The sequence below is a fragment of the Pelecanus crispus genome, chromosome 3 (assembly GCF_030463565.1).
Source record: "Pelecanus crispus isolate bPelCri1 chromosome 3, bPelCri1.pri, whole genome shotgun sequence".
NCBI classification, from domain to species: domain Eukaryota; kingdom Metazoa; phylum Chordata; class Aves; order Pelecaniformes; family Pelecanidae; genus Pelecanus; species Pelecanus crispus.
In genome coordinates, this window is record NC_134645.1 from 90,700,383 (window position 1) to 90,727,836 (window position 27,454).

At 39.5% G+C, this 27,454-nt stretch overlaps 2 protein-coding genes across 3 annotated transcripts in view; both read left to right on the forward strand.

The window, feature by feature from the left end:
• Nucleotides 1-15,543, forward strand: part of UBE2J1 (ubiquitin conjugating enzyme E2 J1) — a 31,151-nt gene extending 15,608 nt beyond the window's left edge. For both annotated transcript variants that reach the window (XM_075707644.1, XM_075707645.1), the window contains exons 5-8: nt 265-370; nt 2,787-2,916; nt 6,850-6,981; nt 14,319-15,543. In XM_075707644.1, the coding sequence (XP_075563759.1) occupies nt 265-370; nt 2,787-2,916; nt 6,850-6,981; nt 14,319-14,588 (638 nt within the window). In that variant the 3' untranslated portion in view covers nt 14,589-15,543. The remainder of the gene's footprint in view (nt 1-264; nt 371-2,786; nt 2,917-6,849; nt 6,982-14,318) is intronic.
• A 1,678-nt stretch (nt 15,544-17,221) lies between these two features.
• The window catches only part of LOC104033194 (gamma-aminobutyric acid type A receptor subunit rho2), a 39,354-nt gene continuing 29,121 nt past the window's right edge, over nt 17,222-27,454 (forward strand). Inside the window, exon 1 of the mRNA XM_009485761.2 lies at nt 17,222-17,579. Coding sequence (XP_009484036.2) covers nt 17,392-17,579 — 188 coding nt within the window. The 5' untranslated portion in view covers nt 17,222-17,391. The remainder of the gene's footprint in view (nt 17,580-27,454) is intronic.

The following is a 27,454-nucleotide window of genomic DNA, read 5'->3' on the forward strand; positions in this document are numbered from 1 at the left end:
TGTGACAACTTACCTTTTCTTCTCTGTGTTGGCTGATGGAAGAATAAGGCCTTACCTTTCATTTATAATGTGAAGTTTAAAAAATGAGGAAAGCCATACTGTGTGCCAAGAAAACCAGCGCTGCTTGTATGAAATTCAGACTACTTCTTTGGACAAAATGAAGTTTTGCAATCAGAACTGCAACTTCTCTATACTGAGCATAGAGTGAGATGAAATGACAGTTGTTTCTGCAATGTTGTTTATATCTCTGTTTTCCCATTTTAGTAAGAACAGCTTTACTAGCCATTATTGGATTTATGCCAACCAAAGGTGAAGGAGCAATAGGATCTCTAGATTATACACCAGAAGAAAGAAGAGCTCTTGCAAAGAAGTAAGCACTAAGTTTGTTACTGTAGGTACATTTATATGTACTGTCTTTTAGGGTAAAACATTGAGTAGAAAGTCAGTCGCTTCTCTCTGTTCTCTTACATTTATTCCAAATACAAAAAGAGTTTTATGCCTTGTATAGATTCTTTTTTTCTTGAACATTATGCAAACTCGGAACTTATGGTCAAACAAAATACTTTGAGAGGGCTGTGTTCCTTCCGGCATTGTGTGGTCAAATTAGAGGTTTGTCTGAAATTCAGGCTTGGAGATGTAATTAACATTGTGATACAGTGGTAATTGCAGTGTGGAGGGAAAATTAGTATGATGGGATCGATAGTTAGTGTAAGTGGGGGAGAAAACAACCAAAACAATGTATCATTTCCCTTAAGTAAATAATAATAATGAAACAACAACAAAAAAATTTGAAGCAACTGCTTCCGAATGATTTTTAGGAAATCACCTTAAAATTAGATTTGTGACTATGATGAAATGATTAGCTTAGTGGACAAGGAGAAAGCAGTGGATGTTGTTTATCTTGACTTTAGCAAGGCTTTTGGTGCTGTCTTCTTTACCATCCTCATAGAGAAACTCATGAAGTACAGCCTAAGTATGTGGGTACAGTAAGGTGGATTAAGAACTAGCAGAGCTGCCTGGCTTGTGGATTGTGGTAAGCAGCACAAACTCCAGCTGCAGGCCAGTCGCTACTGGTGTACTGCAGGGGCCGATACTGGGGCCAGTGCTATTCAGTGTCATTAATGACCTGGATGGTGGGGCAGAGTGCACCCTCAGCAAGTTTGCAGATGATATAAAACTGGGAGGAGTGGCTGATACACCAGAAGGTTGTGCTGCCATCCAGAGGCACGTCACGGGCTGGAGGAATCTCATCAACTTCAACAAAGAGAAAAGCGAAGTCCTGCTCCTGGGGAGGAATAATGCCAGCCAACCAGCTGGAGAGGAGCTTGGAAGGGGAGGATCTGGGGGGCCTGGTGGACACCAAGCTGATCATGAGACAGCAATGTGCCCTTGAAGCAAAGAAGGCGAATAGTACCCTGGCCTGCATTAGGAAGAGCATTGCCGGCAGGTCAAGGGAAGTGATCCTTCCTCTGTACTCAGCACTGGTGAGACATCTGGAGTGCTGGGTCCAGGTTAGGGCTGTGTCCAGGTCAGGGTACAAGAAAGATACAGACTTACTGGAGCAAGTCCAGTGCAGTGCCACAAAGGTGTTTGAGTGGCTGAAACGTGTTTCGTACAAGGAGAGGCTAAGAGAGCTGGCAGTGTTCAGCCTAGAGAAGAGAAGGCTTGGGGGATCTTACCCATGTGTACAAATAGGTGAAAGGAAGGTGTGAAGAAGGCAGAGCCAGACTCTTCTCAGTGGCATCCAGTGAAAGGACAAGAGGCAATGGGCACAAACTGAAACCCACAGAATTCAATCTGAATGCAAGAAAACACTTTTTTACTGTGAATATGGTGAAAGCACTAGCACAGGTTTCCCAGAGAGGTGGTGGAGTCTCTATGCTTGGAGGTATTAAAAATGTGACTGGAAACAGACCTGAGCAACATGCTCTGCTTGACCCTGCTTTGAGCAAGGAGACTGGACTAAATGACCTCCAGAGGTCCTTCCCAACCTCAGCTCTTCTGTGATTATCCTTAAATGAAACCTTGTACCTGTGGGGTTTTTTTGGTCTTTCTCCTTTCCCCATCTGGGGAGAAGGTGGTACTTGAAAGACCATATCCCTGTCTTTTGAGCAAAGTTACTGTATTCCATATTGCAATAGTACCTTATTTTGCAGGCAGATTTGAACTTATTCTGCCTGTACTGTGAGTGAATCAGAAGCTGCAGCTTTCCTGTTAACATGGCACTGAGTCAAAGCCAATAAACCCTGCTGAGAGGTAGGGTTCAGTGGGTTGGTCTTGATACTGTACTATCAAGGCTGTGTTGGTTTCTCATTGGCTTGGAGAAACTGCCTGCAGCGTGTCCTATAGACAAATTAGGTGTGCAAGAGAGGAAAGGTAATGCTCTTGCAGAAGCTGAAATGCCTGGATTTGAGGTTCAAGCTCCTGGGTCCAATTTAGTATTTGTAATAATAGTAGATCTTTATAATTTACAATTTTAATCTGCTGCAGATACAAAGTGAGTTTTAAAATGGTAACAAACTATTAATAAAGTATAGATAATAGCAATATAAGTCAGTTTTTAATATTTTCCTAAATGACATGAGAGAATATGTGTTTGTAGTATAGATAATTCTTGACTTATTTTTTTCAAGTTATTGTGATTTGAGGCAGGGGGAAGTACTTTTAAGCTACTGGTCTTGACACCACTTGTCTTTCTGTGGGTTGTTTTGCAAATAGTTTGTTTAAACAAGCACACAAGAACAATATGAGAACATGCTATTCTGAGCTATGTCATTTGTGGCCAGGTCACAAGACTTTTGTTGTGAAATGTGTGGCACATCTATGAAGACAGCCCTCTTACCACTAACATCCGGAAGCGTGTCGAGCCAGGCGGACAAGGAGGCTAAAGAACTTGCCAGACAAATTAGCTTCAAGGTGAAGTCACTGTTTAAACTTTTATCTCTGTTGTATAGAATTAAAAAAAAAAATATTGAGGAAAAACTTGTAAATTGCAGAAACATTTCATCATTTCATAAACCTTCATCAGCCACTATGTGGAAATATGGTTTTTTTAGGACAGTCTGAATAGGAGTGGATCTCTGGCAATGTGCCAATTAATACATTGTGCATCTCAAACTCTGATTAGTTTTAATTTCAGTGGTGAGCACTGTGGTAAGAACTGCCTAACTATGTTGCTTTTACTTCCATGTTTTCAGTCACTAATAACTTGATTAAATTCTCCAGAATTAGTCTTAATCATAAAAGTGTTAGGAAAGTTTGGGCAAAGCTAACCTGAATTTTTTTTCCTTTGTGATTCCCGTCCTCCCCCTCCCTCCTCCGTTTGGCTTATGGAAGGAATAAAACATATTCCTACTGAAAAATGGTTGCAAATTCTTTTGAACTACTCTGCAGCTGAAGATACTGAAAGTTGAACTCTGGTATGGAAGTTGCTGTTACCCAAAAATGTGTTCTCTAGCTTGTGTTTCAGTGAAAGTAAGGTTTGTTTAGCCAAATACGTGGCTTAGAAAATTGCATGTCTTGCATGCACAGTGTTGTTTTTCACTGGGTTTTCCACTAAACTCTTAAATCGGCCACTAAGGAAGACTGCTGTGCGTGAGGACAGCGAACTACAGTGGAATATATTATGACAGTGTGGCATTGGTGCAGAATACATCCTCACTAAGGTCAGGGATGCCAGTATATCCCCTTTTATCAGCAATGTTCTCCTAACACTGTCCTAAGGCTGCTATTTTGGGTTTTTTTCCTGTGGGTGCCATGAGAGTAAAGATTGCCTTCTACTGAGCATTACTGTCAGTTTTGCAGGACCTGTGTGTTCCTGTGTGATCTTGCATCTAGATATGTTGACATGGTTGAGTCTGTGTGTAATAATGCTCATGATAACAACATCTCAAAATATTTTACAGAGATGAGGAGATGCAGGGCCAGAGTTTTAAAGTTGAGCTACTCAGAGAAGCAATGGACTGCCTGCTCCTGGCTTTTTTTACAATATGTAAGGGTTAAAAAGTGTCTGATTAATTTTTACTTAAGAACTGCTAATCTTCATCACAAAAATTCTAGAAATATCCGAGTATAACTCTCTTTTTTTTTTTTGAGAACGAACTCTTACATTTCATACCTTTTTCAGTTTTAAAATGAAAGACTTAGGGACATCAGTCTCTAAAGAATATTGGTGTGTTCCATGTATCCACATACTTAACTCCACCTCCTAAGAACAAGCACTCAGCAGGGGAAAAATGAACAAAAGCCTCAGGTTTCTACAGCCTTTTACAATCCATTGTGGTTTTTTTTTTTACAAGGTAGATCAGTTCTGTCCTCTGGTTGCAGCTTCCCTCCCTTTCTCAAATCAAATTTTAGGGATTGTTTTTTTGAAGCTTCCTGCTTCTCTGCTCTGCTTGACTTTGTTATTGTTTATTTGATTAATGTTAGGCTGAGACATTTGATTGCTGTGTTTGTAGTAAACTAAGAGTTGAATTACTAGCAGGGAATACAAAAGTTTTTAATCATTTGGATATATTCCATGTCAATTTATGGGGTAAGATTTAACATCAGATTGCTGATTGAGCATATAATTTGAGAGCGCCTCTCTACTAGCAAACATACTAGCAATCTCTGCATTATCTTTATCCTTAAAGAAGAGATTTCCTAACTTTTTCTAGATGATCCTGAGATTATGAGAAAATCTTTCATACCAGCCTTAAGCAAAATGGTAACTTTTAAAAGACCCTCATGTGTGGTATTGAGAAAGGAATATGGAATTCAGGAGAAAAAAAACCAAACCACGTTTCCTCATTACAATTTTCCTGCTTCTGTGAGCCTCCACCTTTGTTCCTGTCTGTTTAATAGAAAATCACTTTTTTTTTAATCTGCTTTACATTGACTTGCAAATTGTTTTGTGCATTTTAGGTGCTATATATCATAAATTCCTTTCCACTTAAAAGAAAACAGAAAAGATAGGTGACTAATAGCATATACATTACTGTAAAATAATATGGTTTATCTGCATGTTGCCATCACAAGGCATATTTTGCAGTAAAATTAATTATCCACTCATCATCATTATTATGTTTAAGTATGTTGATCTTCTTTCCTTGATGTCTGTGTTCTGTCCAGCTTTTCTGGAAGCAGAGGTGAGGGCTGGTGAAGAGAGACTAGGTGACAAAAAAACATATTTCAGTTTTGGGAACTTTCAAGTGCTTCGTATTTCTTGAATGTTAGTGTGACTTCAGTCTGCATACTAGACTTAGTACTTTCATAAAGTAGAATAAATCAAATGCGCATTTTGTAGTGTATGTGGTTTATGGAGATTAATAGTAAAGATGAAATGAGCTCTTCTTGGAAAAAGCAGAAGTATGAAAAGCGGTGGTCACAGGTTCCAGGGAAGGAACCAACAACTAGATATGGGAAAGGGAAATTCACCCTGCGGGTTGTCAAATGCTGGAGCAAGCTACCCCGAGAGGCTGTGGAATCTCCAGCTTTGGAGATGCTCAAAAATTGACTGAACATGTCTCTACTTTGAGGAGGGAGTTGGACCAGGTAATGTCTAGAGGTCCCTTCCAGCCTAAATTATTCATAATCCTGTGTTGCTTTGTTGCTGGTCTGTATTTGAGTCATAACTTGTCCTATCTAATATTAGAGTTAATAATAGTCAAGTGCAAAAGGAAAGCAGTGTTGTTAGACTATAAATGTTTTTAAATTTAAAATTCATCTTCGGGTTGTTTCAGTGATATATTGTTTGGATTCTCCTGAGATAATAAACATCAAGAAACAGGGAAGTTAATTTCCTCACACAAAATAGTATCATGAAAGAATATTATCTTGTGATCTTACCAGCTTGTTATCACCATAACTGGTTGGTTTCTAATACAGTGTGTGTATTTCTTACTACTACTACCACTACTTATATCTGCATTTGAAGACAGGTATTAAATTTGGAATTGTTGTCTTTATAATAAATTGAGATTTGGATACATGACTTGGGAGGTGACTTGCTTGCTGATAAAAATTGATCTGGTCATGACTCTTTTTTTAATATGTGTAAATTTTAAAGTGTTTCTGTTCAGGACTATGATGCTATGTCCTTTTCCATTCCCAAGGCATATATATTGTTTTAACAAGAGGTTTGTTCATGATCTTCTACATGTCACTACTGATCTCTTGTCTCAAATTTCCAAAAGCATGAAACCTAAATTCTGAGAATTGATGCTTATTAGACATTTAATAAATGCGTACAAAAGCAGTATTATATGACTTGTATTTTTTCTTTTGCTCTGCTTGTGCTGAAACTTAAACACTGGAAACTGAGGTATGTGTGCCTGACACAGTATAGTGCCATGCATATATGCCTGCTCTGGCTGTCGGGCAACTTCGGTACTAGAACCAGTATAGCCACATTAAATTAGCACTTACGAGAGGCTAGTTAGCCCTGCTGAGGAACAGGCTATATTAGTTTACTTGTAACAACAGTGGTCAGCATTCACCGAAGGACATGAGAGAAAAAGAAGTTTTAAAGAATGGTGTTATTTCTTGCATAGTGTTATCCTGGATCTTCTAAAGAATTTTCTTTCTTGCTCTACATCTGTGCGGTTTTTTGAATGTTCTACCTGTTGTTATGTGCAAACAAAATTTTTTTTTTAAACTGATGTTTGCGCATATATAGTCTTATTTTTAAAGAATGAGAATTTCTTAAACCTGGTGGTGTGTAATTGAAATGCAGTTGGCGTATTTGATTATTACATTTCAGTAAGTCTCATATTCTCCATACATCGAAATAGACATTCCAAAATAAGCTAAATCTTTTTGGAGCAATTTTGATCTTGTCTCTGAAGCGTACATATGTACTCCTTGTAGGCAGAAGTCAATTCATCCAGGAAGTCTGATGCTGGACCCTCAAACACATCAGGATTGAACCACTCTGCCGCTTCACGTGAGCCCCAGCAGGATGGTGCAGCTAGAGCCTTCCAGGATCCAAGAAGTGCAACGGTATGGTCCCTCTTTGAGTTTTATCAGTGCAAGTACAAGCATACTCTGAACATGAAATCAGTACTATTAAGCTGATCGGAGGATTCATTAAGAGTATGTAGCTCATTTCTTCTAGAACTTCTGCATACTTTATATAAAAATCTATGTGTAAACTTTAGCAAATAGTATGCTGAATCACTTTTAGAAATAGCAATCTCTTTGCTTTCACTTCCTCCTCTTAAAAACAATAAATACTATTCTTTTAGCAGTTCTTGTTCCCAGTAGTTCCTTTAATGTATGGGTTAACAGTTCATTGAAATGTTGTGGTGTCTGAAGTCCTACAATTTACCATCTGCATAATTTATCACAGGTTTTGGCAATAGAATTCTTAACCAGAGGCAAAAAATGTTTCAGTGATAATTTGTAGCTTTTAAATATTAATTAAGGATATCTTGCTGTTTTTATAACCTCTTAAGTAAATCTGACTAAAATATTCTTACCATTTGAAGTACGAAAACTTATGTTTTACTACTGCTAGGTGTAGGGCTTACATAATGGTTTCAGAAGTGACCAAGGCCTGGTGGTGGGCCAAGGCAGCTGCTGTTACGACTGTGGCAAATGCAATCTAAATTCACTGATAAATTGCAGGCAAATCCCAGCTAAGCTGTGTTTTTTTAGAGAGGATGGGGCTGCAGATAGTTTTAAAAAACCTAAAACACGTCAAATAACATCAGACCATCTGTTGCATGTTTGCAACATATTTTCAAGCTATGTAGAAATACAAACATGCTAATAGCATACTTTTTTCCCCACAATAAAGATTTTTCCAGATTGTTCAGGATTTAATAAACCATTTTATTTTATTCTTCTTATTACACGTCCTGGCTCATATAATAGAACTAGCCAAAATACCAAAGCATTGCTAGCATTTTCTTGAGGAAAAAGAGGCTGATTTTTTTTTTTTTTTATTAATCCCATTTCTAAGTAATTTTTTTAATCAATTATGCTGATTTAATAAGTAGTGATTAACTTAATTTTCAGCAAAACAGTCCTATGTGAAATGACACCTTTAAACATATAAATGTATGTAAAAATATTTATATGTGATGAATCCACTTTTCATCATTTACAGTTTACATTTTAAGAGATCAGACTGTCACACTCATGATTGTTAGTTCGAGTTTGAAGCAATACCTGTGTTTCTGAGCTGCCACATTTTGAGTGTTAGGAATTTTGTGGAGGAAGGAAGTGTGTAACAGGAAAGACTATTTTAAAGAATTTGAGCTTGCTATTTTTTTCTTATTCATGCAAAAGTTAATAGAATTCTTCTCAAAGTAGAGGGCTGGAGGCCTTGATCTGCTAATAGGCGTGAAAGAGTATCCACGCAAACCTCAGACCCTTTTGACTCAGCTGGGCTTCTTGCATGTGTAAAACCAATTTGTTGGGTTAGTTCTTGTTTTGTAAAGACCTAATTCTACCATACTAAGTTGTAAGTGTTAGGTGTGGGCAATATCAAAACAATTTTTTTTTTCTCTTCTTGGATAAAATGTCTACCACTTACCCTACAAATATGTGTTTAATTAAAAGCTATTGTAGAAAATTTGCTGTTGTGAACTTGGAATTTGTGCCCTTTGAGAATAAAAAGGGCAGAGGTAGACCCAAAGCCGGATCTTTGTATTAGCTTGCGTAATTCCTTCTGGTGTAGTAGATTTAATGTGCTTAACTCTGAAGTCATGGGACCTTATGTCCTGCTACGCAATACAGAGGAAAAAAATAGCAGTAATCATGCAGGAAGAATGAAGTGTTACCTTTCTTCTGCTCTTGGAACAGTTGTAACTAGTCTTCATTAAAAACATGATGGTAAATAGGTGCTAAGGAAAGGGTCTACATGTAGGTGAAGAGGAGGGAATCATGTAGGCCAGGTTGTACTATGGGAAAACCAATCTACAGACAGCTTCATGGGCAAGTTTGTTTTTTCCAGCAACAACTGTCCATTCCACGATTTTTACCTTTAAGCTGCTTAAAAGGACAGAGATTTTTGCAATGAATTAATGGCAGGATAACTGTGAGTGCGGTAATGCCCTTCCTGGGATAGGTTTAACTGAATTCTTGTGTGAGGAGCACACTGAAACGGGTCTCTGCCATGGTATCGCTTTGAGTCCGTTCCCCCTGTTCCACACTGGGCCTTATTCCTGAAGAGAGAATTTCTCATTCCATCAGAAGAAAAGATATTTTGAATTAACGTTCCCTTCTGTCAGCTTTCACTTAGAAAAAGGAATAAAGCCTTACTGACTGAAGAAGCACCAAGACTTACAGTATTTCAGTAAAGAATATATTTTTAGATTCAAAACTCAATTTGAAATAGTTTGTATTTTAGTAATGGCAATTGTTATATTAACAGCAATGCTATCGTAGTGTGAACTGTTGTGTTATTCAGTACTTTAGTCCTACAAATTTTTCCCTGTCAAGAGACTGTGTGATGTAATTGTTGCATGGGTGTGTTTGTCTGTACTGTTGGGGAGGTGCAATCAGTGTTCTCGACTTTTGGGCTCTCCCTGCCTGGCCTCACCTTCTAGGTCACTTCTCTCCCTCCCCACCTTCTCTTGTCATTTTGCCAGACCAACAGCCAATATCTTGATGCCACACTCAAAATTACTACAGTGTCTACTTTGGTCTGCTCTGTAGCCGAGGACTAAATACCTTCACAGTCCAATGTCAAATATGTATTTCCTGAGTTCCTGCTTTTTAAAAAGCAGACAGAGGGATAGCGGTTGTCTCTCCAGCGCAGCACGTGGTGATGATGAAGATGACTTTTTGCCATGCTTTTCAGCTGGTACTATGTACTTTTCATCAAGACCTGCTCATTGGTTGTTCCCATTCATGGCCCTGTTAGCAATGAGTAAAGTGTGCAACAGTAGTGCAAATGTTGCACACTGGCTGTTAAAATTTGTGCACCTATATTATTAGAAAATATTTATCAAGTATTTAAATGACTTATCTTTAAATGAGGAAAAAGGAGGGGAGGGGGATGATTCTTACACCAACAATAGTTGCTTCCTAGGAGAACTTGTCATAACAACATTATCAAGGTTTGCAGATGCAAGGCAATGAGTAGTACAACATGAGAACAATAAAAGGAATACTGCCATGGAGGCTCTGGAAAATGCTGCCACAGCAGCTTGAGTAAAAGGATACAGAGGTGCAAAGAACAAGCTTTAAGTATTATTAACACTATAACAATAGGCTACCTAAACCATTATGCAGCATAGTAGTTGTGAGGAGTCTGAAGCCAGTGCAGAAAACACCTCTGACTAGGCTACTTCTGGCAATATATATATGTATGCATATTTGTTTGGTGGTTGTTTTTTTTTAAATTTGCGGTAGCTGTTGATGTCTACTCAGGGCAAAGTAATGGTACATTCATTACTCCTGTTTGAGTATTCAAATTGCAAGCAAGGTACTGCAGGAAGTTGGCTTGATAAAAGTAATTGCTCTTAGCATTAAGAAGATGAGATTCTTCCACATCTGAGCAAAAGAATGTTTTTGAATGAACATATTGTAGATACTCAGGTTGGACTCAGGTCTAGATTAAATCACCTGCTATGCCAGTGGTCACCTAAATGTTGATACCAAAACTCTCATCACAGTCTATGGGACTAGTTAGTGGAGGCTGGAGGGCACTGTGGCTTACGGAGAAGCGAAGGCTGGTAGGCTGCATTGTTCTGCCTGTCCCCTGATTGCACCGACTAGATCCATGTGGACTGTTACGGGAGTGTGAACTCCTACAACGCCTGTAGCAACCTACATTTAGTGTATTGATGTGGAATGATGTCCCACTTTGGTGCTTATAGTTGATTAAAAAAATTGATACTTGATAAGAATTATAAAGTGACAAGCTAAAAACTGTGGTCAGAGTTTTCTTTCTGATAACCTGGGAATATATTAAACCTCAGCACACTTGTTATTAAACAATATACTATAGTAGTGTCCTGCACGAATAGACTGACTGGATGAAGAGTTGTAATGAGGCGTGATGAAATAAACAGTGTAACTGAAGTCAACTAATCTTGAACTGATGAGGGAGGTTTCTGTGAGAAAATGAGGCTATGTTCTGATACATGAGATTTATAGAAGCCCTTATTTTTAATCACATGTTCTGAATGATACATGGTTAAAAAGTGTTTCCTTTTATCACTGTTAAGTGCTGTCTTAAGTGTTATAACACTACAGCAGCAATTTTAAATGTCTTGGCAATCAGGAGTACTTGGCCCAACTTTGATTCATCGAAAACGAGACGTATTTCTTACTAGCCGTTAAGCCATGCTGTGTCAAAACTCAGCTGTTCTTCAGTTGAAAGTTATATGGACAAACAAGTATTTCACTTATTCTTGTATCTTCTTATTTCTGTATCTCTCTGAGATGAGGAGTGTAACTGAAAGAGGCTTCAGTAACCCAGAAGATTTATGTGGTTCTGAGTTCCCAGCGTTTGCTACGTTTTTTTAAAACATCCCTTCCAAGATGATTACTTGATACTTCCAGCATTCTGATAAAACATTCTAAAATAATGGCCTGGAGATAAGAAGTGATGCAGTGAACACTACCATTCTTCAGTAGACTGAACATAGTGTAAATTTCCTTACTTGCATTTTTTTATACGATAGAACTTTTTGTTAATTCTAATACATGTACATTTTACTAAACTAGCCTTATCAAGCTCAGATGTCCCTGAAGCAAAGTTTTCTGCCAGTCCTAACAGTTTCAGAAGCTTCAGAAATAATGACACACAAAGTGCATATTCAGTGGCTGTAAAGATCAGATACTAAAGGTGGCTACAATCTAGGTCTTATTAAATATTTTTATTTTTAGTCTCTTAAGCCCTCTTCCCCAACATTTCCAGTATGATTTGGCAGAAAATGACTTAAAATTGGATGGAAATTGTGTGATGTGAGGTGTTGTGTTAGTCTAAAAATCTTGACATTTTTGCTTAAGGAGAATTTAAAAACTTCCTGTAAGTGAAGACAAGAAGATTGTTATTTTTTTCTTGATTTATAATACAGCCCATCTGCCATTTTTGGGATTCTTAATAATGAAGTCTTCAAACAAAAAAAGCTTTATGTAGATGTGTATATTATTTAAGGTATACTAGCATCTGGTCCCAAATTTATATTGGGCAATGATCACTCCTTTCCTATCTAACTTGCTTCTGCATGTCTGCTAATACTTGGTCACTGATTATGTTGGGAATCCCAAGGCAGTGGATTAGCTCAGCTTTGGGTGAAGCACTCAGTCTTCTGCTGCCCTGATGCATCTGTATAATTTCCTAAAAAAAAAAAAAAAAAAAATTTAAAGCCTTGCAATTGTCAGTGAGGTTTCTCTTGAATTACAGCTCTGTTTGTGTCAGTGTATGGGCACCTTGTCTCATTCAGAACAGGGTCTTTTTGTTTTATTTTTAAATTAAAAATTTGCAGTGTTGGGAAGAGACCGAAGTGTGTGACGGCTAGTGCTAGTTACTTTAGTTAGTAAGTATGAAGGCTCAGGAATATTGCTAGACTTTTTTTTTTTTTCCTCTTTTTAAAAGCTATTTTAAGAAGAATAACACTTTGCTTGCTGAATTTGCAGTTCTTGCTTCCTGAATTCACTTCTCTCCCTCTCCCCTTCTGAAAGATGGGAGTGTAGATGAATCTAGGAACTTCATTTTCAAAGTCTCAGCTTCCTTAAGTCTTTATTTTCCTTGGCATGAGGAGCCTTCAAGTGGGTTCAGTATGAAGCAGAATGACTTTCTTCTGCAGTGTAATGGAAATCGTGACAAGCTGCTTGTGGTGTTCTTGGCTGTCCCTGCTGATAAAATAAATGTTTTAAAAACATTTTTCTTCGAAGCTACACAAGCTGCTTGCTTGCTTAGGCAAGAAACCTATGTAAACAGGCAAGTTGTCAAATGTGAGTAATTGCTTCAGTACTTCCTTGGTGGTAATAAACAGTGGGAAATACTAATGACGAGGAGGTAGGAAAGGAAGGTCTCTTCCCTGGGCTAGTTAAATCACGAACTAGGTGAAAGTTTGGAGATTCTTCTCCCACATGTAGAATACATGGCTGGAGAGTCACAGGACCAAGTACTGCTTACTGTCTGGATCATCAAACCTCATACACAGTTGAAGACATTCCCTATCTGGCCGTGTGGAAAGGATATCTTTTGTGGATGTGGTAGCTGGCCAGAACAGTGCTTAGGGTTATAGATATTATGTCTGTTAAAAGGCTTTTGCTTGGAAGCAAATACAAAATGTCCAGAATTCTAGTTTTACCTCCTGTAATGATAATCAGTCTTTTAGAAGGTGGGGGGGAGGGAAAGCTAACTCTGGAAAATAGCTGCAGGTTGCTTTAAGTGGGAATACCTGCAAACTGTTTTGAGAAGTGAAAAGAAGATTTTAAAAAAAAAAAAAAAACCCAAAAAACCTTTGTCAGCGCTACTTTTTTTTAAAACACTTCAAAATTGAACCTTACCAAAATTTTTATTTCCAACAACTGTGCTGTGTCACTATTTTTAATATTAAAACGTTGGAAGTTTGAGCCTTTTAGTATTGCAAGCAGAATTAGGCCAGTTCAATATTGGAGTCCATAGTTTCAATCTTACAAACTGACTAATGATTTTCTTTAGAATAATGCTCTCCTGAGTTGAACATCCGTTGCCAGCGTTTATTTTTTTTACTACATGAAATGGTAGACTGACGTTTGACCAGTAGAGGGCAATAGGTATGTGCATGCATAGGTACAATGCTCAATAATTTGTGCTGGAATCACTTGGCTGTTTTGTGTTCAGGGTTTTTGTGGTGTTGGTGGTGATGAGAGCAGACTTTTGGACCCCACCGTCCACAGGAAGCAGTGCAGAGTTGATTAATTAGAGTTCTCTGGACTTCTTCCTTTTCTTGCCTTCCCCAACTTGTTTCCCATTCAGTATAGGTGACATTACAAATCCTCAATGTCTTAACTGTCTGGAGGATTATTAAAGATTTCTTGAACTGCAAAGAGTTAAGCAACTCCTAGACAAAGATATTTGAAATATCTTGATTTGGAACGAATCTGGGATTCAAATAACGTTTGACAGACTTCCTTCAGACTTTTCTTTTCTTGTCCTTAGAACTGCTGATTTGCAGCTTGAAATAGACTTCTCAAGATAGCGTATGGACAAAAATGATGGATATAACAATCTTTTAACTACTAGTGGCATGTATTGTCAGGCTTTCAAGTATTAACAATTATCTGAAGACTATGTTTTAGTCCTAATGATTTTATTCCTTGCTAATCTTATGCACATGCGCTATCCTGTGCATCTTGCCTCACAAATCTCCATGTTTCCTTTTTAGTCTGAAACTCAGAATAGCAGTGCAGCAGCCAGTCAAGAGCGTACTCCACCTGTGTCCACTAACACGTCTATGAGTCCACGGCAGCGCCGTGCCCAGCAGCAGAGTCAGAGACGGGTTCCATCTTCAACTGACTTTAATCGGGTCCAGCAACCAAGAGTCAACATGAACCACACTGGATCAACTGTTCTGATTGTCCTTCTGACTTTTGCACTGGCAGCTCTTATATTTCGTAGAATATGTTTGGCTAATGAATATATATTTGAGTTATAAGGTTGTTTCTGTTGTAACAGCAGTGGCTTGAATGCTTCATTGAACATTCTGTATTGGGTATGACATGAAAACTGTTTACAAAGGCTACTTTTTGTATTTACGCTTAAGTCCTTATGAATGTTAATGTACCTACAGATACATTACTTGTAAGAAAAGCAAAGTTGGACGTTTAACTACAACAAGTGTTGAGTGCCCACTAGATACTTGGAGAAACAGTGCAGTGGAATAGTAACATTAAGGCATGTGGGAGAGGAGTCAATTTGAGTAATTTATCAACTAGAAAAAGACAATTTTAAAAGAAAAAGTGGTTGATTCACTTTTTTATGGAACATAAATGCAGTTAATCACCCCATCGAAGTTAGTATAAGATTTGACATTGGAGAAGGAATTCTAAAATGAAACACTACTATGTGTTTGTGTCCAGTGAACTCTTAATTTAGAGAGGATACAGTTTTGTAACCACTTTTATTTACCATGACACATTTCTAGAGGGGGAACACATACGAATTGGTTGTGATGCTGCTTTGTGTGTGTGAAAGGGGGAAAGGAGAAGGGGAGGAAAGAAGGGGCCAGAAAACTACTTGCATTATTTTGATTTTTATTTTTTAGAAGAAAGATTGGATAATCTTTTGCAAGATTTGAATGTCCTCTTCTAATACTCTCAATTGTATATCTTGTTTTTTTAAAATTTGAATATTATATAAAACATGTCTATTCTTGCAATAGTTATAAATATGTAATATAATTATTTACCCAGAGCTATTGTCTTTTAATTATACCAGAAATATACGTAATGTGTTGAACTGAATGTTTCATATGTGGTTTTATTGACTAAAGAAAATTTAAACCTTATTATACTTAAACTCATATATATGAACACACTTAAGAAAAATATTTATTAAAACCTTGGTAATAATAAAGAGTTTCAAGCCAGTCTTCGGTTATGTTTCAAGTATCACATGGCCTTTTGTTTGTTTTTTTCATTTATTTTTTTTTTTAACCTGAAATCAGTATTGGACCCAGAGGCTTTCTGTATTATTAGTTTATTAAAAAAACAAACAACTGGTAATATTCATGAATGCTGTGAGATCACATATACAAGTAATAGACCTACAATTGTTAGAGTTTTGAGAGGTTTTGTCATGAATACTTAAGTATTGCAGTGAAGGAGAAGAAAGCAAATCAGTGGGATAATTTTCCTCTTGTATTATTGATCAGATTTAAATGTATTCTAGCATGTTTATTTCAAAGACGATGAAACTTTAACTTCCATTTCGTTGCTGTCAGACATGATAGCACTGACTTAAGTGAGATTCTCATCCTGTTTCTCAGCAAGTATTTATCAAGCTACCTACAGCTTTCCTAAATTTTGTTGAATATAGCATGTATTAGTGTTCTGAAATATTAAAGTAGCTATAACAACTTCTACAGTAGGGAAAGCCTGTTGTGTGAAATTAAAAAAAAACCCAAACAAACAAACAAACAAAAAAACCCAAACAAACCCAAACTGAGTTCTTTTTTAGCACTCTTGTGGATTGTTGATAATCTTGTGTGCAGGTACAATGGAACAAGATCAAAAAAATAGTTTTCTTAGAAGTTCAGACAAATGTAGTTTGTTCAGCCAGTTCAGCACTTATACATTCCACTGCAGAACAATTTGATGTCAATATATTAACTGATGAGTTTTTACCTAATTTGTATATTTATTTCATTAGAAATTTTTTTAAAAAAAACACAAAACCCAAAAAACCCTCTCCAGATCCTGTGTTTCCTAGTTGGTATGTTGCTTGAATACCTGTTCTATTCAAGTATTGCAAACCTGGGCTCACAGAAGAGAGTTCTGGAAGAGGTCTGACCCAAAAGATGGTTTTGCTGGGTTTTGACCTGCTTGCTCCTCTGAATGTGCTTTTCTTTTTGTAGAGACTCACTGCTGTGCCAAGCAAACTTTTGCTCTCATACCTGTACAACACGTTGGTCATTAGTAAAGCAGCTAAGTGTTCTGCAAAGAGGCAGCCTACATTGCCCTTTGAATGGGCTGTGAGAAAATCAGCTTTGAACGGTTTCTGAAAACAGCCTCTTCCTTGTGATTAAAGAAATAGCTGCTCTGTAGCTCTTCATTTTTATGTCAAACTTTTATTAAAAAAAGTTAAAATGCCTGATTGTGCAAATACCTATTTTAAAAAATAAGTATTAATGGTGACTTGATTTATGTAAAGAGTCTATTGCATGTATAGATACTTTGGGGGTTACTGTGTTTTAATTTTTCTTTAAAAGTTAACAGTAAATAAAATCATCATTTTCAGAGGAAATAGCTTGTCTTTTATCTTCAGCACCATGACGAGCCAGACTAAATTGGAAAATAAAATCTCAACTGCTATAAAACTGTCAAAATATGTACATTTTACAATGATACACGTCTGAAACATGGCACAGGCGGTTTCCAGTTGAAAAAGATGTCACGCGAAGGAACGGAAAATCTGGAAAGCCTAATGAAAAGGGACAGCCCGGTTTTACACAGTCTGGCAGAAGGATAGCACTGTCCTGAGATTAGGGGATTGAGCAAAAAGCCAGCGTGCAGAATTGCGGGTTTTTATGTAATGGCTTTAGTAAATATCCTTTAGGACCCAGTGGAAATGTTTGGAGAGGCGAACTTGGTGAGTAATGGCCAATCATTAAGCGGTGATGAGGGAAAAGCTGTGAGTGAGAAGCCCCTGAAAGCCTGTCAAAAACATCACGCCGGGAAAGCAGCATTTCTACCACCGATCGCCAACGCACACGTGACGTCGGAATTAGAGTTAATTCAATGTTTAAACCCCGGGGGACTTGTACTACAGGAGGTTACTGGAGCGCAGGGTGCCCCACTCCGATTTCCAGCAAGATGCCTTATTTTGCAAAACTCCTTTTATTGATCTTTTGCTTAGTTCTTCTTGTGGAAAGCAGAAAGCACAGGAGGAGGAGGTGGACAAGCCAGCTGGAGGTGCAGAGGGCAAGGTAAGGGTTTTTAAAATGCCCAAGTTTCTCTTCCTGTAGTGTTACAGATACATCACTACACAGACACAAAAATCTGCCCTGTCAATGTCTTTTTGTATATTGTACATGCAAACAACTTAATAGAGAATGTTTTTTTGAATAGTGTCTGATACTGTATTCAGTTTTAACTGTAAATGGACACACAATGATAATTAACTCTCAATGAGGCAGGTTTTGCAGGTAAGTTGACCACTTCAGCTTGGTAAAAATATTCTTAGCCCCGTATGTGAATTACAGAGAGAATTCAGTGAAGCTGTGATTAATACAGATGTTCAAATCTGCATGTTGTTCCAGCACTGTTTGAAGAGCAGGTTATTTACTCTGCTTGCTGGAATGTCTGTGCTACTTACATTCAGATGAAATTGCATGTTATTTTCTAACAATTTTGAGGTGGGGGTGTTGGTTAGCATGTGTGGTATTAATTAGTAACATATAAATCCCTGGAAGTTACCCAGGGATTGTAAAATTGAAAACATATTTTGAAGAAATACATGGAAACTTTACGAAAATATGTATTTTAAAGTCAAGCAAAGGCATGAGAAAGAGTTAAAGGTCTTAGTAAAGTTTATTAGACTTACAGTTGCTGAGATTTGACCAGAGGTTTACATTGGAAAAGATAATCTTCCAAACCTGTCAGACAGCCCAAAATATGTTATCTTTTTTGTAGTTATGTCCTCCAGTGACAATTATATCTTACAAGATTGTTCAGTGTTTGAAGGGCTCAGAAATAAAATTGGGTTAATCCATCTTATTAAATGGCTTTACTCTGGCTGTAAACCTTCATCTTTTCATTTATTTTGTTGGTTTTTTTGGTTTAACAGTCAACGCTTTTATTTTATAGGGAATGTTGTTACTTGAACATTTTACAAAGAAATGTTGTGATATAATTGAAAGCAAAGAATACCTAATATGCTCTCAGATTTGTACTACTTATTGAAAAATTCAGTAGCATACACTTTTAGTGACATAAATGTTAGAAAGCTGAAACAGCTAGGGCCTGAGCTTGAAATCCTAAAGCCAACTGAAGTTTTGCCACTGATTTCCACAGAATCTCCATTATGGAATGAGATCTTTCATTTAACACTGAAAATTTTTCCAAGTCTATGTTCTGGGAAATACGGGGGATTCAACAGTAGCGTCTTCTTGCAAACCATTCACGTGTCGTAGAGATCATCTACTTGTAATGAAATAGTAACGAAATAGTATAAATCTTTCTTTTAAATGTGAATTTATCCAAAAGCGGTGCCATTCTCTAAGTTAATAAGTTGTTTGAATATTTTGTACTTTATTTAAACATTGCAAAAATAATTTACAATTTCTACAGTTGTGAAGTTGTGATAGAGTGGAAATCAAAGCACTGCTAAAATTAGTTACATAGATGAATTTATTGTAAAGAATGACTGATACTATTTGGTTTCCTGTGAAATAATGATTTTAATGAACAGTTTTCCAGCCAGGTAGAACCTGAGGAATTGTATGGTTTTTTTATATATATATATGTGTGTGTGTGTGTGTGTGTGTGTGTGTTTTTTTACATTTTCTATGCAAACAATGTACTTACTTAAAAGTATATAAAAGTAAGTATTAGGGGCTATTAAATGTGAATGACATTTTAAATACAGAGAATTCTGCAATATTGGGGAAAAAAAAAGTGTACGGAGCAATGACACTGATACCTTAAATTTCCAGTTACGTAGAAAAAATAGAGTTGTCTCAAAACCAGCAATGAATAGTGGACTCTTCTAGTAAAAGGAAATTAAAACCAGTTCCTATGCTGGTCTTCTAATCATGTAAGAGAAATGAAAACTATCCTTTTTAATAACTGCATCACATTTTCTGCTTAGTATTTCTCTTGCTGACTTACCATAAGAAATACAGTAAATGTATTTTACAGTAAACATATTAGCCAAGAAAATTTATTCCTATGTTTGAGAATCTGTGTTTGATAAGTTTGATATTTTGTGTCCTTTAAGGTGGTACATCAACCTGGTGTAAAGACCTTTATATTGGTTTCAAGAAGCTAGCTTGGGTTGTGCAAGTGCAGAACATCTTCAGTTCTGTAGTTCATTACTCGAGCATTGCCCAGAGGTTCCTAGCGACGGAGCTCTGCGGGCTGGGGGTGGCTGGTCCTGCAGGCGCGGAGGCAGCGGTCTGCCGAGAGGACACGGAGAAGTTGCTGGGCCTCTGCCTTCACGGGAAAGGAAGGTGGTAAAGCCAGGTTAGGGCTGTGGAGGTAGGAACCCAAATTAAGAAACGTCAGGTTAAGGGTTATAGATACAGTGTCATAGAATGCTTTGGGTTGGAAGGGACCTTGAGAGATCATTGAGCCCAACCCCCCCCTGCAGTGAGCAGGGATTGAACCTGTGACCTTGGCGTTATTAGCACCACGCTCTAACCAGCTGAGCTAACCCGGTTGCCTGTGCATCCTTAATTACTCCCCTTGTTTTACGTTAATATTGAACTGTAATGCACTATTTTTTCTATGAGTGGTACCTCACTCAGCATGCTGAATGGGTAGCGCTTGCTTAATTAGAAACTATGTCGTGTTGCATTTTCTCTTACTCCCGCACCCCCCAGCTCGCTGATAATGCGACTCTTCTACAAAACAGAGGTATGACTTAAAGAAGCAACTGCCTCTGGGCAGCTTTGCCGTGACCATTGCCTGGAGCAGCTTCAGGTTATGCTCTGGAGAGCCCAGGCTTTGCGCAGGAAATTGGTGTGTGCTCACTGAGTAGCAGCTCCTGGCTTTGTACTTTGATGGCAGGTTTTTTACATTTACCAGGGATATGGTCTGTCCTGGTTTTGGCTGGGATAGAGTTAATTTTCTTCCTAGTAGCAGGCATAGTGCTGTGTTTTGGATTTAGGAGGAGAAGAATGTTGATAACACGCTGATGTTTTTAGTTGTTGCTAAGTACTGCTTATGCTAGTCAAGGACTTTTCAGCTTCCCATGCTCTGCCAGGTGCACAAGAAACTGTGAGGGGGCACAGCCAGAATAGTTGATGCAAACTGACCAAAGGGCTATTCCATACCATATGGCATCGTGCTCAGTATATAAACTGGGGGGGGGTTGGCCGGGGAGCAGCAATCGCTGCTCGGGAACTGTCTGGGTATCGGTCGGCGGGTGGTGAGCAATTGCATTGTGCATCACTTGCTTTGTATATTATTATTGTTATTATCATTATTATATTGTTATTATTATCATTACTATTTTACTTTATTTCAATTATTAAACTGTTCTTATCTCGACCCAGGAGTGTTTCTCACTCTTACTCCTCCAATTCTCTCCCCCATGCCATCGGGGTAGGGGGAGTGAGCGAGCGGCTGCGTGGTGCTGAGTTGCTGGCTGGGGCTAAGCCACGACAGGGACCTGTCTCTTATCTTACAAAACTGGGTGAAAGGATTCAGTGACATCTATTTGTATGAAGTTGAGTCTTTTTGCTGATATACAAGCTGGCGAATGGTGCACGACACCAAGGGCTCATAGCTAACAGATTTGTTGGTTAAAAGATTTTGCATTTCATTCTGTTTTAGAGAAATCAAGTGATGATAAATGAACTGCAAAGTAAAACCTGTCAGGGTCACCTGAGTGACTGCTGGGCATGGGATGTTGGCCCCAGCCTTACCTACACACCAGGGAATAAATTTCCAGAGAGCAGGTAAAGACTTTGGTGCTGAAGGAGATGGTATAAGTGTGGAAAGGTGCGGGTGTATGTGTCGGATGGGCCATGGTCTGTGCCGCCGTATTGCTAGCTGGGATTTTCCAGGGAGCTGTGTGCTGGTGCCAGTGCACGTCAGGCTTGCTATAGAATCATGGAATCATTTAGGTTGGAAAAGACCTTTAAGATCCTCCAGTCCAACTGACTATGTGTAGTACCGACTGTAGAGTGCACGTGCATGTGTGCTTGTAGCTTCCTCGGAGCATCCGCCTTACTGTAAGTGCCAAGCAAGTGCTGTTGGCATGTCCAGCACTGAATTGGAAACAGTTCGGGGTACTCTTCAGTAGCTCTCTGGTGGCTGCATCTCAGGAATCGCAAGCAAAAGAGGGCAGTCCTCCATCTGGACAGAATTTCCACACAGAAAAAGAGAAACTCCGAAAAATAGTGCTTTTGTTAATATTTATTGCTCTGTAAAAATTGCTGATAATACTTGTGGTAATGCTTATTGCTCTGCAGAAATTGTCCTAGAAGAGAGGGCTCAGGAGATGTTTGCCATCTCAATTGTGCCTGTGAATGCTGTTTCCAGTGGCCTCTGCACTGGACAGACAGACACAGTCTGGCTCTGAGTCTGCTTATTCCTAACAGTTGTGCAAAGCCTCATGCTTCAGCCAGCAGAAACACTGCACTTTTGAAACAGAAGTGGCTTTGAGCTTCTGTTAGCTAAAAACTTCCTGCCAGGGTTTTTGGAAGTGGTCAGTGATTTGGAGTATCTCATTAGAGATGTCATTTTCAGGACATGCTACATGCCAGCCTTAGGTTGGGACCCAGAAGCAGCAGTAGACCATCAGGGCATGGCAGCACGAAACTCAGCTCAGACTCTTTTTCCAAACAGTGGTCCAGTGGGGCAAGTGGCCTGCTGATTCCTGCTGAAACGGCTGCTGCTGGCCGGTGTGCTCCCTCCGTTGCCTTGCAGGGCTGCATTTTTTCCCCCAACTTTCAAGCAGGTGCAGCAGACAAGTCTTCTGGCCTGTGATGACTCCCAGCCCCTACTGATCCCCTCTGCTTTCTGGCGATTTCTCAGAAAATGCAAGATAGCTTAATGGTTAAAATGTTGATAACCATTTTTTTTTTACAGGTGTGTTACTTGCCTGGAGTTCATGTCCAGGGCATTGCACAGCCTCCAGTTGTGCAAGGTTGGATGTCTCCTGCGATTTTTTCACCGAAACTGCAACACCACAACAGGGCCAAATAGGAACGTGAAACAAAAGCAGGGAGAGACGTGCGCACGCGCAAATTGCAACGGCAGATCCAAGAAGCAAACCTCGTGCCTTCCCTTGGCTATGTGCTCCAGCTGTGGTTCATGTGTGCAGCTATGACTTCTCGGCTGTTGCTAGTGTTGCCCCCTCTGACTGTGCTGCAGCTGTGTACCTGCCCGTGGAGGCTGTGGGATGTTTAGAGCCCCAACACTGCTTCCTCACCAGCCTGTGTGCATTCGGCGCCGTCTCTTCAAGAGTCGTGCCTCCTGCCTCTTCGGCAGAACAGTGGCTTCTGGCTCCCTTGGGTAGACCTATTATCCCCCATATCTCCATCATTTGGCTCTTTGCAGCGTTCACTGCCCGAGCAGCCTATTTACACCGGATAGCTGAGCGTTATCACAGTGCGGTACCTCTGCAATTAAACACGCTGGTTTACTTTTGCTTCTGCTGACACGGGTGCGAACTGCACTGATTTCACAGTGAGGAGGGTCTGTAATTGTTTTTTTGTTTTCATGAGCCAAAGATGACGTCTTAAGTGGCAGGGGGCATGGAGACAGCCAGGCAGGTTGGATGGTTCTGCCCTGAAACAGTGAAAATAAAAGCTTAAGCTTTTTAGCCTTGCAAGGGAGTATCTCTGCATGAAACATCCTTGTGAATTTTACCCTCTGCTTACATTATTGTTGTTTGCTTTGGGCTGGATGGATGTAGGAAGAGGGAAGGAGTGCAGGATTTGCGATACACTTGGTAAAAAAAGGCTCCGTTTATTGCTGTGAAGAACAAATGTATTATGCATTCAACTTTAATAAGCTAAAAATATGAACAACCATAAAACAGATTTTTTTTTTTCTCCTGGCTAAAACCCATACTTTATAAATCCAAGCAAAAATGGAGGGTCCTAAGCAATCAATGGTAAGGTGTGTTGGGCATGCAACCATGAAATATTCCTAATGTGTACGATAACAGTGATTGTGCACATCCTTTGAGTTTGTAGCCATCATTTTCCAGAGTCTGATTTAGTGTTTTCTAGAAATCTGGCAAGGAAAGTCACTTTCCTTTCCTTCCTGCTCTAGGCATAAAACCACAGATGAGTCAGTGTGGAGCATGTTACATCCAGAGGCAGGGCAACAGAGTCTCTCTCCCCTCCAGCTCTGGGACCGGTGTGGCATCCATGTAAGCCAGGATACACTTGTCGTCCTGTGGAGCTACCAGGGCCTCTCGGGCAGCTGGGACTCATCAAGCCCTTGAATTGGTGGCCCTGACAGGCACTGGAAGGAGACCTCCCCAAAATTGAGGACCTTGAGGTTCCCAGCTTGTCAGAAAGTTCTCGACCATATCTGGTCCCATGTGATCCATGTGCATTAATACTAAAGATAGACATCTATGTGGGATACGCTCATAGCATAATGGAGAAAATACATTTGGAATGTTCTTCTAGGAATGAGTTCATTGTTATGGCAGTCTTAAACTGTTATTGTACCTTCTCTTTCTTATTTATGCTCTAGGGGATCTTTGCAGCAGCCATATACTTTGTCAGTTAGAAAACCAGGAGGTTTTGTACCTTTCTTGGTGTGAAGTTTACACAGGGCACATCTCCTCCAGCTTGCTGTGGTTGCTACACAAAGTAAATGACACCTAAATGACGCATTTTGGGTTTTTTCCTGGAGAATATACTGCAGTGCGTTAAGATTCTCACTGAACTGTAGAAATACTTTTCTGAATCCCAATAGGAAATAGGATAATAGGAACCAATGTCCCATGACCATGAGATACCATCTTGTGACCAAAGTCAGTGGTGAATTCTCCAGAGGGAGGAGCAGAAACCTCCTGGAGCCTGGCTGCCAGCAGCTGAGCCGTGCTGGGGATGGAGATCACGTTTCCTTTCAGACTCACCTTATGCCCTACAGCATGAGGACTCTTTCCAATTTTACAAGTTCTTTATCATGCTCCAGAAAGGTCTGAATGTCTGCATAGACACCTGCTGCTTTTTTGAGTCCAGTTGAGCTGTTATCTGTGATTTCTCATGCCATCAAAATTTAATTTTCTTTGATATATTTGGCAATATAAAAAGGATCTATTTTATGCAGTTGAGAACAATTCTGAATAAAAGTGACTGGAAAGGAAAAGATTAAAAAAAATTTAGGGCAATAATGGAGAAGCCTTTACAGAAGCTCAATGAGATACCTGTCCCCTTTTCCCCTCTGTAAACAGGAACAAGTCCTCACAAAAGACAGTCTTATCAAACTTATCCGACTTGAGCAAAGTGTAAACAGCAATAAAATTATATATGAAAAACATGCTAAAAAAGAGAAAGGGAGATGGGTGGCTTTAAATGAATAGTGGTGAATTGCAGAGAGTGCATAAAGCTGAAAGAAACCCTGACAAATCTATAATCAGAAGTGCTAAAGACCCTAAGTACCTCAGGGAGGATTTATGAGATTCTGGTGATCAGATTGTCAGCAAAGGCGCCCAACGGGCAGGAGTGTTCGGTGCATCCCTCAGCTCTGCGAAGGCACTGGCGGCTGTATTCGCCTTCGCCGCAGATGAGGAGATAATTCCTATGCCAAACGGTGGTGGGGTTGGCATGGGATACCTGCCGGAGAGGAGCAGAAGACACCAGCACAGCCAATGTCACGCAGTGTTATAAAAAGTGGGGTTTTTACAAACAAACGAAGTCTTGTTTTGCATTAAATTGACAAAAATCGTTGTTATACATTTCAAAGGCCGTGTAGACTGCCTGTCATTAAATATAGCTCTATACAAAATTCTTTGTAAATGGATTAAATTGATTAAAAATTGACAGACCTGTGTCTGTAAATTCTGAATCGTCCATCGGGTACCTGAAGGATTGGGCATGAAGTGATGATTAAATGCTGGCTATTAAATGCAACCCCTGGCTCAGGAAGTTCTTGAAAACCTATTTTCTTCCTAAGGCAGCATTGGTGTCCCCAGCCACCCCTCTGAAGCCTCTGCAGCCACAGCCTTGTTCTTAGCAACAGTCCTGTGTGCTATCTGCTGTTTGATGATTTATTTTTAAATTAATTGATCAGAGCTTGGCATTTCAGTAAGGCTGTGCCATTGATTTACAAGATGGTATTGTAATACCGTTAGGGCTTTCCATGCTATTTCCTCATACAGCATGCAATCCAAAGTTTTATCAGATTTTTAACTTGATTAACCCCCATCACAAACCCAAAAAAAATTCTTTGAGTAGAGAGATTTGATTCAACATTCACCGGTACTTAGGCCTTTCCCTGATGGTTAAAGTCACAGTAAAGTCAAGTCACAGACATAGTAAGATATTCTTCTCCACTGCCAGCTTTTCAGGAGCAGAGGCAATACTGCAGACTGTGGAGCACTTTGTCAGCAGCCCTAACCTCTGCAAAGAAACACAACCTCCCCCTGCAGCAAGCAGTGAAAAGCTAAACTTTTGCCTCCGATCATTCTCATTAATGGCTGTTGTTGGGTTTATCCCCCTGCTTTTAGGTAAACATTAATGCAGCTGTGTTGGGAGTGCACGTGCTTCAGCTGGCTCTTTTTTGCAGTCAGCACAGAGAGATGCTCCGACATCCCGATTTAAACGGGAGCCCAAAGTGAGGTGAGAGGGATCCAGATTTTCCTATGTTGCATGTGCCCTGCAGCACAAAGGCTTATATTCCTTTAAAACATCAATTTAATCCAATTTTTAAAATTCTGTTGCTTCTTTTTCTCCTCCTTATTAAAGTAAGCAGGTTATCCATGTTAGCAGCATCTATCAATGCCCCTTAGGTTTTATCATTTCTTTTCTGAATTGAATGCTCTGATGGGAAACTTTTTCTTCTGAATTGTGATTTATGCTCCCTTTGCTCATACTCATCATGATTTGTATTTTAATGACCCTAAAGCACATCCATGGCCCTTCCACAGCCACACTTAAGCATGTAGTGACGGCTTTCTAAGCTCTGAATTTTTGACCAGGATTTTAAGCCTAATTCACCCTCATTTTTGTATCTATTAGAGTAGTCCCTTTATTTTTCCTCCAAGATTTTTGTTCTTTACTGCACACAAATGAATCAGAACTCTTTTGTGTAAAGTTCTTTCTATTTGTTACCATTTTTAGTCAGCTGCTGACAAACAGTTGATTGCAACAGTATTTACAACTGTGTCAGTTCTGCCCAGAGCAAAGAGGTTGAGGAGTCTTAATGGTCCAAGTCCTCCTTCCTGCGCTGCTAGTGAATGCCAGGGATGCTGATCTGGATTTTCTTCTCAAAGTCTGTGCAGTATCTGTCTGTCTGCTGTTTAGTTGCCCACTTATGCCATTTTAGTGACTCTTACACTTTTCTCAGGGGTTTGTCGTCATCCTTGTTCTACTGTTATATGATCTCTAAAACAAAAGGTTAGGACTTTCCCCCCCGCTTAATATTCAGAAAAGTGAAGGATTGTGGATCTTGCTGACTTCTTTAGATAACACCCCTCTTTTCCTGCTGCTGTGGAGGGAAATGGATGATTTTGTCATTGTTAAAAGGCAAAAGGCAAAGCGAGCCCTCTGTCCACACAAACTGCTGGTACTCAGCTGACATTCATGGGGCAGACAGTCTCAGAACAGCATATGACATTGCGTGACCACCATCGAAAAGAGTTTTCTCACGATAATGTTGCCTTCATACCCAGCCAAGTCCTGGCTGGGTGATGTCCTTTGTACCCAGCCAAGTCCTGGCTGGGCAACATGTGGGGCAGAGTCATCTGCTGCTTCTGTTGCTTGCTCTGTCACATTTGCTGCATCCCAGCTCCTCCATGAGATGCTGTGCTCTCGGCCCCGTGCCTCCCTGGGAGCTGTGGTGTCTGGGGCGGAGAGAACACCGTGTCCCTCTTGGAGCCAGCTGAGATGGCAGGGCTGCCCGCGGTGGGGGCCAGGTCTGAGTTAACGCTGTGGAGAGGCGGCGTTGG